Genomic DNA, 15,502 nt, shown 5'->3' with positions numbered 1-15,502 from the left:
AAAACAACACACTTGAAAAAAGACATAATTTTTGATTCTTTAGTGTTTCTTCCAAACTATGTTGCAATGGTGGATCCACTACAGTTCTTCTCCGATCATGCCCAGCGAATGTCCCGTTGATGACAGGACTCAGTGCTGCCCTCCGATGTCTGGTAGAGCATAGACATTTTTTTACCGCGCATGTGTTGAACGCGATCATCCGCGCGCATCCGTTGTGTAGTATACTTTGAAAGACGCGCGGACAGGGCTGCGCGCGTGACGCGTCCGGGCGCGGTAAGTGAAGTATACCCGGGCCTTAAAGGCTCTTTCTGAGCCATCTGATTTCAACTAAAATATCTTCATTTGTGTCTGAAGATGAACGGAGGTCTTACGGGTGTCCAACCACATGAGGGTGAGGAATTAATGACAGAATTTTCATTTTTGGGTGAACTAACCCTTTAAGAGATTGCACTTTGTGCATTGGAAGCCCTCAAATGTCTGTTTTGTATAGCGACATCTGTAAAACAGGAAGTTATTTATTCATTTTTTCAGAAGTTGTAGCATATTCCTTTTGTAGATCTACAGAACTTGTTTGACTCAATGTTTTGTAAATTTGAGCCATGTGTTTATTAAGGACTTCAATAAAACAAGATGAGAACTTTCTGTGATGTAGTGCTTTTTTTCTCTTTTTCATCAAACCGCAGTTTTTGCAAGTTCCCGCAATTTTATTGCATAAAATTGCATAAATATCCCGCATTTTTTAAGAAAACGTACCGCATAATCAAGGATTTTTGCCTGCAACAATCACAAAAAAAGAAGCATTTTTCTGGAAGGACTGGTTAAAGAGCAAAACAGCGGCAGGAATTTCTCTGAGATCGACTGCAGAGAGACGGCGGCTCTGACGCCTGTACAGAACTGTACAATATAGTGCATTTCATTTGAACCGCACCAGAGTTTGTTTGGGAGTGTGTGTCTCGCTCCGCTTGTTTGGTGCGCACCGGGGTTCAGATCACACTTATTAAAATTATTTGCACTAACAGCGCAATCGCACCAGGGTTTGTTTTAATTAAACCACATCTGGCAAGTGTGAACACGCACCTTAGTCACAGTCTGAAGCCTAGCCAATTCCCCAAAAAAACCTGTCATACCTGTTTACTATATAAACGAACATCGCATGTTGTCGAGCAAGGCAAGAGACAGGACAGAACTGCATTTACAGCGTTTCTAAATAAACTGACTGCAAGTAAAACCTTTTTCCTACTTTTGTTGATCTGGGTAATCCGAGTCACAGATATTTAAAGTTATGTTTGGCTACATGCACTCTTTAGGTTGCCTGATGAAATTAACCCAGAGAAAACACAAGCTGCTTTTTACACTGATTCTGGCATTTCACATCACGTCTGTACAAGCTGAAGGTAATGTACCCGCTCTTTAATGTTTCTATGTTTTTAAAATAAATATTGTACATATAATAACTCACGACTGTCTACATTTGCTCACTCTGATGTCATTCCCAAAACCTGTAAGACTTTCCTTCTTCTGAATGTGTTTGCTGGTCTTGTTTTCCAGTATAAATCCCTAAAAAGTGAAGCAAAATTTCATTATATAATGCTTGTTTCAAAGAACATATCTTTCTTACCACCTTTGTCTTTGAATGATGGTTTCAGCTTCTCATGATGGTGATGTGAGAATCCTGATAGTGGGAACCCGAGGCGACTCCAGATTCAGCGCTGCAGAGATTCTGTCAGGAAGGAAAGCCGCTGGACAGGAGGACAGAGAGATTGTGAAGACTCCAGTCATTACAGACGAGGGGCGTAGAATGATGCTGGTCACTGGACCAAACCTCTGTGAGGAGGACACAGCGAGACAGAGCTTCACAACAGCGCTGCTTCTCTCGGCTCCTGGACCTCACGCCGTTTTAATGGTCCTGAATCTGGAAGATCAAGAATCAGAGCAGTGTGATGTTGTGAAACGAGCCCAGGAGCTGCTGGGAGCAGAAGTTCTGCAGTACTGCATTGTTCTTCTGCACCAGAACCAGCAGGAACGTCTGACAGGAGCGTCCAGAGGGATCGCTGGAGAAATGATCAACGCATGTGGAGGCAGATTTCACATGATCAGAGACTCTGAACCCAAACCTGCTCAAACAGCAGCTCTCCTAGCAGAAATACACAAGCTAGTTTCGGTCAAAGCTGACGGATTTGACTCAGTATTGACACAAACGTTTAAAGAGACGAGTCAAGATGTGCATGAAGAAAAGCAGCTCTTCTCATTAAAATATGACAATTCGGTCGAAATTGCACGATGGATTTTACTTATTTTACTGAACGCTGCACTCATTTTCTCTAAAGGACGGCATGAAAATTTTTTTCTTGGAGAAATACTGTTTGCACTTGTTAGTTTTACCGTCACTTTAAGAAATATTCTGAATCCAAATGTTTCGGTTCCTTTTAATTTGATTGTGTCCTCAACTTTTGCAACTGCAGTGATATACTATGACTTATCAAATTCCCGACAAGGACATCAAATCATAATGTTTTTCATCATGATCTTTGCATTTCCCAGTATAGTGTTCATATCAGGTCTAGGACTGACCCTAGGAACAGTTTCCAGCGTCAGGACGTGGTCAGATGTGCTCATAGCGTGTCACGCGGCTCCTGGAGTCACAATCGGGGCTCATTTATGCACCGTTTATGCCATCACACCGGATCAAATGCAGACGCGGACAACTCTAGCGTTTGCTCTCAAGCTATTCCTGTTTTGTTCAGTTGGAGTGACACTCTCAGTTGGGCTTGCGTCTGTTTTTACTCTGAAGATGGCAATAATACTGATATTATTAGGATTTACGATAGCGTATTCCCATTTAAAGAGAGAAACTGTGAAGTTTGTTATTTTTTTCCTGATTTTTCCATGTTGTTTTGTATTTATTGGTTCTTTTATTTCATTTTTATGCAGTGTATCATTTCAATATATTTTTACAGCAATTTGAATAAACGTGACTAAATCACAAAAGATCAAAACAAGTTAATGCTGATATTGATTTTGGTCTTATGTGAACATTTCAAACATATTTATTTATGTTTCTTCAAAGCATGGACATTTTTGGCTCTATGCATTTTTATTAAAAAAAACTTTCTTACTAGACACATAAACATATAACATCAGATTTTGTCATTATTTCTGTAAACATTTATATCACAATGTCATTTACACCACATCTCAAATTATGTATTCTGTGTTGATTTTTTTTTGTAACAATTTAAAACAAAAATCTAGACATTTAGGGTAGATAATTATGCATAAATAAAAACATTTTTCTACTTTTATGGAAAAATTCAATTAAAGGCACAATATGTAAGATTTTTAGATTAAAATATCCCAAAAACACTAGAACAATGTTATATATTTTTGTTGACTTTTAACATTATCCCAAATGTTTCCAACAATGTTTAAGTCCAGAGAAATAAGCTATTTTAACCAAGACACGGACCGTGCGATGCCTATCAATGATGTCATATTCACACTTGATTTCCATAGAAACCATGGAAACACCAAAGGCGCCTCAATAAAGCATGTATTGTATTAGACAGACGAGCAACTGTTTGGATATACATTTACCAACAGAAACGAATCATTGTTATTCAGTTCAACACAGAGTCCTATCATACACGCGGCGCAATGCAACGCCAGGCCTCAAAGTGTTTTTGCTAGTTTCAGCCCGACATAGTTATCATTTTCACGTTGTGCGCCACATTGTTTAAATAGTAAATGCACTCACGCCATCTGTTCGCCCATGGGCGTTCAGTCTTCAGTCTGTGAATCCACCATGGCGCGAGCGCAACTGGCATATAAAGGGAATGGGAGATGAGATTCTGATTGGTTTATTGCACCAAAACACACCCATGACTCATTAAGAGACTAGGGACAACTCTTTTATGTGCCTGGTGCGCCAACTGTTTTTCCCATCATTAAACTAGTAAACTTGGATTCGGACACGCCCTAAGCGCACCTTCGCAATGTGCTCAGACCGTTAAAATAGGGCTCTTTGTCTTATTGTTCACTCGTTTTCTTGATTTACCGCGAGTAACGTTTTTACAACGTCTCAGAGACAACACTATTTTGTAAAGTGGCTAACATAGTATAATCAGAGAGAAAATGAATTGCATGTAATTTAGTCATCCTGTTTTTATTTATATTATATTCTAAAATCGATCTAGATTACTGCAAAGTGCAACAAGTCTCTCATACCAGCCACTGAATGAATGCACAGAGTAACGTTAAAACATAACTGTCAACACATTTAAATGTATGTAGTATGATTGTTTTAAGCATGTAAAACATTACTGCGTTACCCCACATAAGCTTAATAAAAGCCCAGAGATCTGTGTTTTGCGCAGGTCCCACTCATTAGCATTCGCTCCCTCGGTTCTCGGCACGTCACACTTCATACCACGGGTAACGTTGATAAAACTTTAATACATTCACTCATTCATGAACAAGATTTCTGCCCCATGGAGCCCATAGAGGTGAAGAGTCAAGACTACAACTCCCATGATTCTACAGCGTCATCAAGCTACGCCTTTGTTTTGAATAGGCGACCTCTAGCGGCGAAACTTACATACTGTGCCTTTATTTTATTTTTTTATGAAATACTTAATATTCACTCTTTGTTTAAATCTCATGTATTTGCTACCGAACGTCTCAAACAATCTCCTGACCGTCAAAGTCACTATAATGAGGAGTGACTCTTAAAGGGTTAGTTCACCCAAAAATGTAAATTCTGTCATTAATTACTTCCCCTCATGTCGTTGGACACCCGTCAGACCTCCGTTCATCTTCAGAACACAAATGAAGATATTTTAGTGTAAATCTGATGGCTCTGAAAGGCCTCCATTGACACAATGCACTTTACACTCTCAAGACCATTAAAAGGTACTAAAGACGTCGTTACAAAGTGAGATGGACTTTGTAACAACGTCTTCAGTGTCTTTTAAGGGTCTTGAGAGTGAACCGTGCCATTGTGCCAATGGAGGCCTTTCAGAGCATCAGATTTACACTAAAATATCTTCATTTGTGTCTGAAGATGAACGGAGGTCTGACGGGTGTCGAACGACATGAGGGGAAGTAATTAATGACAGAATTTACATTTTTGGGTGAACTAACCCTTTAATCTTTAACCAAGAATTGAAATTCTTCATGTTTTTCTTTGGAACAGCTGCTAACATCTCCTAAAACATCAGTTGCACAAATTAACACAGGCGCTCGCTCTGGATCATGTTAAATCTCCTAAATGACCACTTACTTATTCAGCTCTGCAGAAAACATGTGTTTTCCAGAAAATCATTCAGATCATGCTGTTGTGATTTCACAGAGATGTTTTCATCTGGAGATTTGACTGCAAGTAAAAATAAAATGAACATGACATTATGAAACGTGCAAGTATTACTTAAAGGTGTCATGAACTGGCTTTTTAATTTTTTTATACTGTTGTCTGAGGTCAATAATGACGTTTGCATGTTTTTTACATTCAAAAAGATCATAACGAATAAGTAATAGGCTATTTTATACCCTGGTTTTGAGCCTCTCTCAAGAAACGCTGGGTTTTTTATGGGCGTGCCGCGCTGAAGACTTGGAAGTAAACACCCACTGCTATGATTGGACAAGCTTTGCATATTATAATGAGCGAGAGGCATTGTTTTGAAATCGTGTGGAAAAACGGCAACTGGAATGATGATCCACCCGCAATTAAAATTAATGTTATTTTTATTACTTGGCCCGCCCGATCGGTGGATATAAATGCGAACCGTGCATCACTAACACACACGCACAAGCCTCACTGCAGAATCAGACAAATCAGCATGATCAATTATGATGATCATAATAAATATCAAGTCAAGAGAGTGAACAACGCACAAAGGAATGTTATTTCACTATTTAAGATTCACCGGCTTGTGACGGGCTTACATGGTAGCCCGTCTGGAAAACACATAGCCCCGGGACATTGGGCTTTGCGAGCCCTGGCCCATGCATGTCCGAGTCTGATCCAGAATCAGTTAGACACGTACACATAATCAATAGATATCAATTTCTGTAACAATGCATTACTATCATGGTTACATAACTACCCGTCTAGGGTTGATAGCCAGTAACAATGTAACAAAACAAAAAAAGTAACAATTAAATAAAAAAGGATATCTTGGACAGAGAACCAAGATTATTCAACCTCCTGTCCCAGAACAGAATCAACCAATTCAAATTAAGATCTTTTAATTTGAAAAGATAAAGGAAAATCCCATGAAAGGGTACAGAAATACAATTCAAAGAATAACAAATAATCAAAAACAGGGGAGAATACTTCAGGGGAGGGCTAGGCCAAAATAACAAACAGAATATAAGATAATTAACCCAAGAATCTCCATAAATGTCATAGAGAAAGATCATAGAAATAAAATAAATCAAACTTCCCTTACTCCCTACCTACCCAAAAACAGGAGAAAAGAGACGTACAAACATAAATGGCACCCTCCCCCTACAATCCCCAAATTACAAATAAATTAAGAAGAATATACAAACATACTTAACATAAGATCATAGATTAAATCAAAGGTTACACTTCTCTTCCCACTAAAGAACTCACAACAAGATCCTGAGCTCACTCAATCAGAATCAAGACAACAATCCAAACAACAGAGTCTGGGCAGACAGGAGGAAGAATTCATCTTGGCAAAAGAAAGTCTCTCTCTCTTCTCAATTGATCCGCTTCTACTTATATCTCAGCTCCTCCCCTTCATTCTCCAATCACGTCAAGCACCATTAGATTGAATACAGCTGGTTATTGTACCTTTTGGAATGACGAAAGAGAGAACAAGAGACAAAGAGAGCAAAACACCCAAACACATACACAAATGCATGACACACTGTAACAAATAAACATACGTCCTTGGATGTAACACCCCCATCACTAAATTTCTTTGCACCTAGAGGAATGCAAAAAAAAACAAAAAACGAAGCACCAAGTGAAAAAATTTACAAAAAAATATTTTACTCACATTAGTGTGTTGCTTCATTCATTCATATAATCTCATCCTTTCTGCAAATCCAGTCTCTTGTTTACAAATGAATCTGTGGTGAAATGAAGGAACAAACATGCAATCTACCCACCTGAGCTGGATCTTCATTAAAAATAAAGTTCATCCATGCATTCATAATATTAGAATCTGACGGAAGCTTTTGCAGCGACTGTGTTCTTCCACAACCAGGCACAGCGCAATATCTTGCTATCTTCATCATGTTTACTGTTCGTTAGCGCGATCCATTTAGCTCTACGAAGGCCCATGGTATTTATGTTACATTTCTTGCATGAGTCTGTGGATGGGGCTACAGAATCAGGCGTTGTTCTTCTTCTGTTGAGGCAGTGTTTCACCACACGCTGATGTCAAGGGTTGGCACATTATGAGATTGAGTGTTTGCTGGGTGTCAATAAAAGCTTTTCTTTGACTAACAAGGAAATGTTCAGCTCCGAAACTTACAGGATATTCTTATATCACAATGAACTTTTTATATATCAAAGGCTGAATTAAATTCTCAATTCATGACCCGTTTAACAAAAACAGTGCTGCGTTATCCCAGTTTTAATTCATAAATTAAGTGATCTGTCACATTTACCGGAGTTCTGATCACCTGCACCTGTCCTTCCTCATCACCAGCACTATTTTACCATCCTCACTCCTCAGTCCCACGTCTGATCTTGTCAAGACAACACAGACCCAACCTGCTCACCTGAGATACCCTGATCTTCTTTGTTTGTTCCTATCATCAGTCCTTGGTCTTCATAGTCTCGTCTGTCCTGGTCTCCACTTCAAGTCTGTCTTCATCAGCTAAGTTCCAGTCATCTGTATCCACCCTGTGATTCACCCCTCTTATGCCGTGTCTGTTCCATCAGACGGTGACATGCAAAACACAGAGAGCATGCGCACCAACCCGGATTCATGAGCCGAGGCGCCACAAGCCGCTCCACTTCCATCTCCTTCACCACCTTCCGCTGCTGCCTCTGCCAGTCCCATGGCCCGTCCTGCGACATTCAGTGGCGAGGCGGAGGATTGCAGCGGGTTCTTATTTCAGTGCGCCTTGTACTTCGAGATGCAACCTCAGCTCTTCCTCACTGAACGTGCCTGAGTAGCCTTTTGAATCCTCATATCCGACAACTGATGGTCATTTACGATGACACCATGGGAATTGAGAACTTCATCCCGAAAGCTATCACAGTTTCCCAACGACTTTCAACCTGCTCACCTCAACTTGAACCACTGCAACATCCGTCCGATACACCTGCCGTCCTTCCAGCGCCGGAGCCCATGCAGGTGGACTCGAATCATCTGACCATTGCGGATTGTCAGCAAATAATAAATCTCCATCTGTGTCTGTATTGTGGGGGAGAGGGACATATTCTGCCTAACTGTCCCATCCGATCACCCCACCCAGTGGTGAGTACAGTCCATCTTCCTCCTTGAATATCCTCTCTAACAAAGATTCAAGATTCAAGATTCAAGATTCAAGAGTTTTATTTGTCACATACACAGTTATATACACAATATACAACTGGCAGTGAAATGTAAACAGGTCCGCTCCATGGACAGTGCAAATAACAGTTACAAGAACACAAGGGAAATTAAAATAGAAATAGAATAAAATTAGAATAAAAAGTATTAACATAAGTAGAGTTATAAATAAATCAAGTAAGATAAAAATAGGAAATAAGATAAAAATAAAAAAATAAAATAAAAATATAAAATATAAAGTAAGTGGATATGATAAGTGAGATAAACTGTAGACTTAAAAATAAGTGGTTAACATAAAATATATATATATATTTATATATAGAGAAGTATGATGTGCATGCAATAGGTATAATTGCAAATCGGAGTTTTAATTGCAAAGACATCTGTATATATCCTGACCGATAATACCTCTGTTCCAGCACAAGCCCTCATCGACTCCGGCTCAGCTGGGAACTTCATCTCTCACAACCTCATCAAAAGGCTCAACATCAAGAGGAGACGCAGTCCCCAGAACCTAGAAATCCATTTCATCCTTGGAAAACCACTGGGCAGTGGTTGCATCTGTCACTTCTCCCCCACTCTGACACTCCGCATCGGTAACTTCCACACGTAATGGATCACGCTCATGGTGCTGGAAAGATCGACCGCCGACATCATCCTAGGACGCTCATGGTTACAACTGCACGATCCACGGGTGAACTGGAGCTCAGGGGAGGTCCTCCAATGGGGAGAGGCCTGTTCTCAGCACTGTCAGCCTACTATCACCGAGTCCCATTCCCCTTCTTGTCAGTCCGGTTCCTGTTCCTCACCTTTCTCAGTGCCCTACCACAATTGAAAGTCCGGAGAAGTCCGGAGATGTGAAAATTTTCCTTGAGTACCAGGCGTTCCAGGATGTGTTTAGCAAGTGATTGGCTACGCAATTTCCACCTCATCGGCCATGGGACTACGCCATCGACCTGCTACCAGGGGCGACTTTACCTAAGGATAGAGTATATCTGCTGTCCATCCCAGAACAGAAGGCCATGGAGGAGTACATCCGAGAGGCCCTCCAACAGGATTTCATCCGATCATCTACGTCCCCTGCAGCTTCATGTTTTTTCTTTGTGGGCAAGAAGGACGGAGGTTTGCGGCCGTGCATAGATTACCGGACACTGAACTCCCAGACCGCCAAGTTCCGATATCCTCTTCCTCTGGTCCCAGCAGCTCTGGAACAGTTGCAGGGGCTCGCATTTTCTCGAAGCTCGATCTCTGAAGTGCCTACAACCTGATTCGTATCCGCAAGGGAGACGAGTGGAAAACTGCCTTTGTGACCCCTTCAGGTCACTATGAATATCAGGTCACGCATTATAGGCTGTCCAACTCACCAGCCGTCTTCCACAATTACATGAATGAGATCTTCAGAGACTTCCTCAACAAGTTCGTCATCGTCTACATAGATGATATCCTGATCTACTCTCGCACTCCCTTGGAACATCGTCAGCACGTTAAACAGGTACTCCAGTGTCTACAGAACCATCACCTGTATCTAAAGCTAGAGAAATGTGAGTTCCACATCCCCTCTGTTCACTTCCTGGGGTATGTGATTGGCCATCAAGGAATCCAGATGGACCAGAGGAAGGTGGACGCCATTGTCAACTGGCCACAACCCTCCACCATAAAGGAACCTGGGATTCGCCAACTTCTACCGACGGTTCATCAAGGATTACAGTACTCTCTCATCCTCACTCACCTCCCTTCTGAAAAACCGGCCCAAATCTATGTCCTGGACACCTCTTGCCCACAATTACTTTGAGGACTTGAAGATAGCATTCGCCTCCGCTCCAGTCCTCCGTCACCCGGATCCCGAATTCCCCTTCGTCGTCAAGGTTGATGCCTCTACCACTGGAGTTGGAGCGGTGCTGTCTCAGCGGCAGGGTAAGCCTCTACGCCTCCATCCATGTGCCTTCTATTCCAAGAAGCTGTCCCCGGCGGAGCAGAACTATGACGTCGGGAATCGCGAGCTCCTGGCCATTAAGCTGGCATTAAGTTAGCCAAACGCCTGAATCCTCGCCAAGTCCGCTGGGCTTTATTCTTCACTAGAGGTCTCCTAATGACCTGGAAAAAGAATGGTAGGGCCAACGCCCTTTCCCATCTTCATCAGCCTGATCCTGAACCAGCCATGCCTGAACCCATTCTCCGTCCAGCCATGATCCTCAGCCCCATCCAGTGGGCTATCGATAAACAGATCCTCAAAGCCACCTTGCTCGAGCCTTCTCTGCCAGGAGGTCCCGAGGGATGCACCTACAAACCATCTTCTCTCCGCTGCTCCCTCATGGACTCAGCTCATCGTTCTCCGGGCTTTGGACACCCAGGTAGCCAGTGAACCCTCTCGCTCCTTACTGATAGCCCTCCCGATTCATCAAGGGATGCTCAGTCTTGTGCCATCACCAACACTCCCAGTCGCCTTCCAGAAGGCAAACTCACACCACTACCCATACCCAACCACTCATGGTCCCATCTGGGCATCGACTTTATGTATCTTCCATATTGTTCTATTCTATACTGTATCTTCGTCATAGTTGACCAGTTTCTCCAAGTCATGCAAACTCATTCCCCTGAAAGAACTCCCAACCACCTTTGAACTCCCACAATACCATGCTCATTCACGCCATCATCAAACTTTGCCTTTGTCCCTTGACAATAAAAAAACCGGTCATACTGGTTTAGTCTTTAGTCGAACACTTAAATTCTTGTTGACCACAGGTGTCTCAGTAAAGCAAAAGACAGAGCAGAACTACACTCACAGCGTTTCTAAAACCGTAAGTAAAATTTTTTTTTATTTTCCAGTTTTGTTGATCTGGGTAATCCGAGTCCCAGATATTTAAAGTTAAATTTGGCTACATGTACTCTTTAGGTTGTATGATGAAATTAACCAAGAGAAAACACAAGCTGCTTTTTACACTGATTCTGGCATTTCACATCATGTCTGCACAAGCAGAAGGTAATGTACCAGCTCTTTATTGTTTCTAAATGTTTATATAAATAATGTACCTAATTAATAACTCAATTAATAACTGTCTTCATTTGCTCACTCTGATGTCATTCCCAAACCTGTATGTCTTTCCTTCTTCTGAATGTGTATTTTAGTCTCGTTTTCCAGTATAAATCCCAAACGAGAAGCTAAATTTCATAAGATGATGCTTGTTTCAAAGAACATATCTTTCTTACCCCATTTCACCTTCTTTACATGATGGTTTCTCTTTCTCTTTCAGCTTCTCATGATGATGGTGATGTGAGAATCCTGATAGTGGGAACCCGAGGCGACTCCAGATTCAGCGCTGCAGAGATTCTGTCAGGAAGGAAAGCCGCTGGACAGGAGGACAGAGAGATTGTGAAGACTCCAGTCATTACAGACGAGGGGCGTAGAATGATGCTGGTCACTGGACCAAACCTCTGTGAGGAGGACACAGCGAGACAGAGCTTCACAACAGCGCTGCTTCTCTCGGCTCCTGGACCTCACGCCGTTTTAATGGTCCTGAATCTGGAAGATCAAGAATCAGAGCAGTGTGATGTTGTGAAACGAGCCCAGGAGCTGCTGGGAGCAGAAGTTCTGCAGTACTGCATTGTTCTTCTGCACCAGAACCAGCAGGAACGTCTGACAGGAGCGTCCAGAGGGATCGCTGGAGAAATGATCAACGCATGTGGAGGCAGATTTCACATGATCAGAGACTCTGAACCCAAACCTGCTCAGACAGCAGCTCTCCTAGCAGAAATACACAAGCTAGTTTGGCTCAATGGAGGGAAACTAAACTCAGCTTTGAATGAGAAACAACAGTTAGAAGCCGAAAAGCTGGAGCTTTTGAAAAAAACACAAGAAATAAAGAAAATCCTTACAGAAAGGGACATTCAAAATGTAAATTATGAAAATCTGTTATTTTCTATATATGACACTTTAGGAGGAGCGGCTAGAATCATAGGATGGATTTTTCTCGTCTCTCTCACCACACTTGTTATTTACACTAACGGAGAAATCTTGAGTTTTAAGAAAAAATGTGCTGTACTTGTATTGTTTATGGTCTGTCTAAGATATGCTCTGAGTCCAGATGTTGCTATACCGCTAAATATGGCCTTGGTAACATCATTAGCAACTAGATTAGCAATAGAACTAAAACAATATGAGAGAGAAATTGAATTAATATTTAGTAGAAGTGCAAACATCATAGCAAATTTTTTCATTCTTGTAATACTGGCTTACATAGCAATTATGTCTTTGCCATTTATTCTGGGTTCATTTCTGGTCTTGGGAACAATCATCAGCGTCAGGTCATGGTCAGATGTGCTCATAGCGTGTCACGCGGCTCCTGGGGTCACAATCGGGGCTCTTGTGTTTCCATTTTGCAATGAAAAGATCATGAATCATAGTCGTGAATCTCCAGTCTTTGCGCTCTGGTCATTTCTTTATTGTATCTTTGGGGCGACACTCTCAATGGGGTTTGTGACTGTGTTTGCTCTGCTTGGTGTGAAGATGACATTAATGCTGCTAATATTAGGGCTTACAATGGCATTTTGGCATTTAAAAAGTGAAACCCTAGAGAAAGTGATCAGTTTAGCTGTTGTTACACTAGTTTTTCCATGTGGTTGTGTGCTCACTGGTTCAGTTTTTCTTATTTTAGAGCTGATAATGAGTTTTCTCAAAGTACTTATACAAAACTTGGTCAGTTCTTACTTGTTTTATGTAGCATTATTTTTAGGAGCATTAATAGTAATTTGGAGAAGAAACAGAAACAACACCAAATGACTGTGTGTGTGTGTGTGTGTGTGTGTGTGTGTGTGTGTGTGTGTGTGTGTGTGTGTGTGTGTGTGTGTGTGTGTGTGTGTGTGTGTGTGTGTGTGTGTGTGTGTGTGTGTGTGTGTGTGTGTGTGTGTGTGTGTGTGTGTGTGTGTGTGTTTATATAATATAAACAAATACATATGTATTTTACATTCGTAAAAATATAACAGGAACAAAATAACTATTGACACAAAATGCCCAATAATAGTGATGTGCTATAATTTTGTAACGTCAGCAAAGAGACATCAGAGCCAGCGGCAGACGGCAGAAGGACTGGCCGAGGAAAGGCTGCTCTCGCCGGGGTTAATGAGCGCTGAGCGCCACTGATCCACTGGAGCTCACAACTCCAAAAACGGCAGATCAAATAGGGGATCTCTTTATAAATAAACCACAGATTTGAGATTTAAACCAGTACATTCTCGCCTGAAAAAGTCTTAAAACTACATTTTGTGACACAATAACAGTAGTATTTTTAAATTACGCTGGGTTTCTCATCCGCTATTGACTTGCCATTAGTTTATCACCCCATGACAGCAGCAAGCAGGCTCCTGATTGGTTAACGTGGTGCGAACAGATGCCAAAGTTCAGATTTTTCAACTCGGGCGTCAGACGCGAATTCGCTTCAAACGCGCGAATGCACAAAAAGCACCACTCCTGCGCATATCGCGCAATTCGAAATCGTGTCCGCCGCACTAATCGCATCTATCGCGCTGCAGGACCTCCAGATGCGCGTCAACACGTCTTTATGTTGACTTAACATGAAAATCACTCGCTCCAGACGCTCTGTTCGCGTTTGGTGTGAATGCAGCATTAGACAAAAGAGTACAAGTGTGTGTTTACAGGGCAATACAATATTTTATTAGCATATTATCAGCCTTCTCTAAAAACTAACATGACATGGTCTGAGAAAATGTTTCATAAAATGCAGTTTTAGCGATGATTTACTCTACAGTACTCTACTCCTCAGTTGCTACTCTACAGCCACATCATATTTTTATACATTTAAAATATATATTATAAAGCCCTAAATGGTTTAGCTCCAGTGTATCTAACGGATCTTCTATCGCCCTACAATCCATCGCGCTCTTTAAGATCACTAAACTCTAGGCTTCTGGTCATTCCTAGGATATCTAAGTCCACTAAAGGAGGGAGGGCTTTTTCACATTTAGCTCCTAAACTCTGGAATAGTCTTCCTGATATTGTTCGAGGTTCAGACTCGCTGTCCCAGTTTAAAACTAGATTAAAGACGCATCTCTTTAGCCAAGCATTCACATTATAATTATCTTTTTATACTACAGTTAAATCGGATCAAAAGCATTAATATAATATTCTGAACAGCAGCTACGCTAATTATTTCCCATCTGCTTTTCTGTTGTTATCTCGGGACACTAGTCCCGAGGTAAATAGTTCATCAGCTCCAGTTTGTATCCAGCCTCTCATGGAGACTTCAGATGCCCCGACACCTGTGATGAGACGACTCCACGCCTGTGAAGATACGACTCAACGCCAGCGTTGTTATGGCCTAAATTAATACACGATTGATTAACTTTTTCGAACATTATTCTTTAACATTGTCTTTCTAACATTTTTACTGTACTTCTATGAAATGCACTTTCTGTAAAGCTGCTTTGAAACAATGTGTATTGTGAAAAGCGCTATACAAATAAATTTGAATTGAATTGAATTTGAATATTATTAGTTTTTTATTTTTGTTTTTATGTTTGAGCTTATAAATCTCCTTCTTAATAACAGTCTGAGTAATAATGAGTCTTAAACTTAAAGGGGCAATTCAGTGCTGGGAAGATGAATGTGTGATTAAACTGGGTCATTTATGCAGTAGAATTGTGAAATTATTTTTGAATTTTGTGCCTTCTAGACTGAGAAAATACAGAAAATGTATTTTTGTCTCATGTGGATGAAAGACAACAACTCCCAGAATGCACTTGCTTCGCTGCCCTACGAGGCCACTCCCTACACCGCCCCCAGCGTCGTTTTGATCTTCATAATAATACAGTCATTTTGTTCAGTTAGAGAATAAACACTACAATTAAAAACTGAACGTGTCTTTTCAATAAAGTGTGTGAGCAAAACGAAATTATTCAACAGGTTTGAGAACCGATCACCCTTTGTCCACACAAAAAACCTGTCAAACTGGTTT

General features: G+C 41.2%; 1 protein-coding gene across 1 annotated transcript; it reads left to right on the top strand.

Moving 5' to 3' along the window:
- Positions 1–1,313: 1,313 nt before the first annotated feature.
- Positions 1,314–3,356, top strand: LOC307121519 (uncharacterized protein). Its single transcript, XM_079809129.1, has 2 exons — positions 1,314–1,394; positions 1,647–3,356. The coding sequence occupies exons 1-2, from the start codon at positions 1,316–1,318 to the stop codon at positions 2,963–2,965; spliced, it is 1,398 nt and encodes a 465-aa protein (XP_079665255.1). The 5' UTR covers positions 1,314–1,315; the 3' UTR covers positions 2,966–3,356.
- Positions 3,357–15,502: the final 12,146 nt, after the last annotated feature.

The sequence above is a fragment of the Gobio gobio genome, assembly GCF_949357685.1.
Source record: "Gobio gobio genome assembly, chromosome: 25".
NCBI classification, from domain to species: domain Eukaryota; kingdom Metazoa; phylum Chordata; class Actinopteri; order Cypriniformes; family Gobionidae; genus Gobio; species Gobio gobio.
This window is presented reverse-complemented; position numbering and strand designations above follow the sequence as displayed.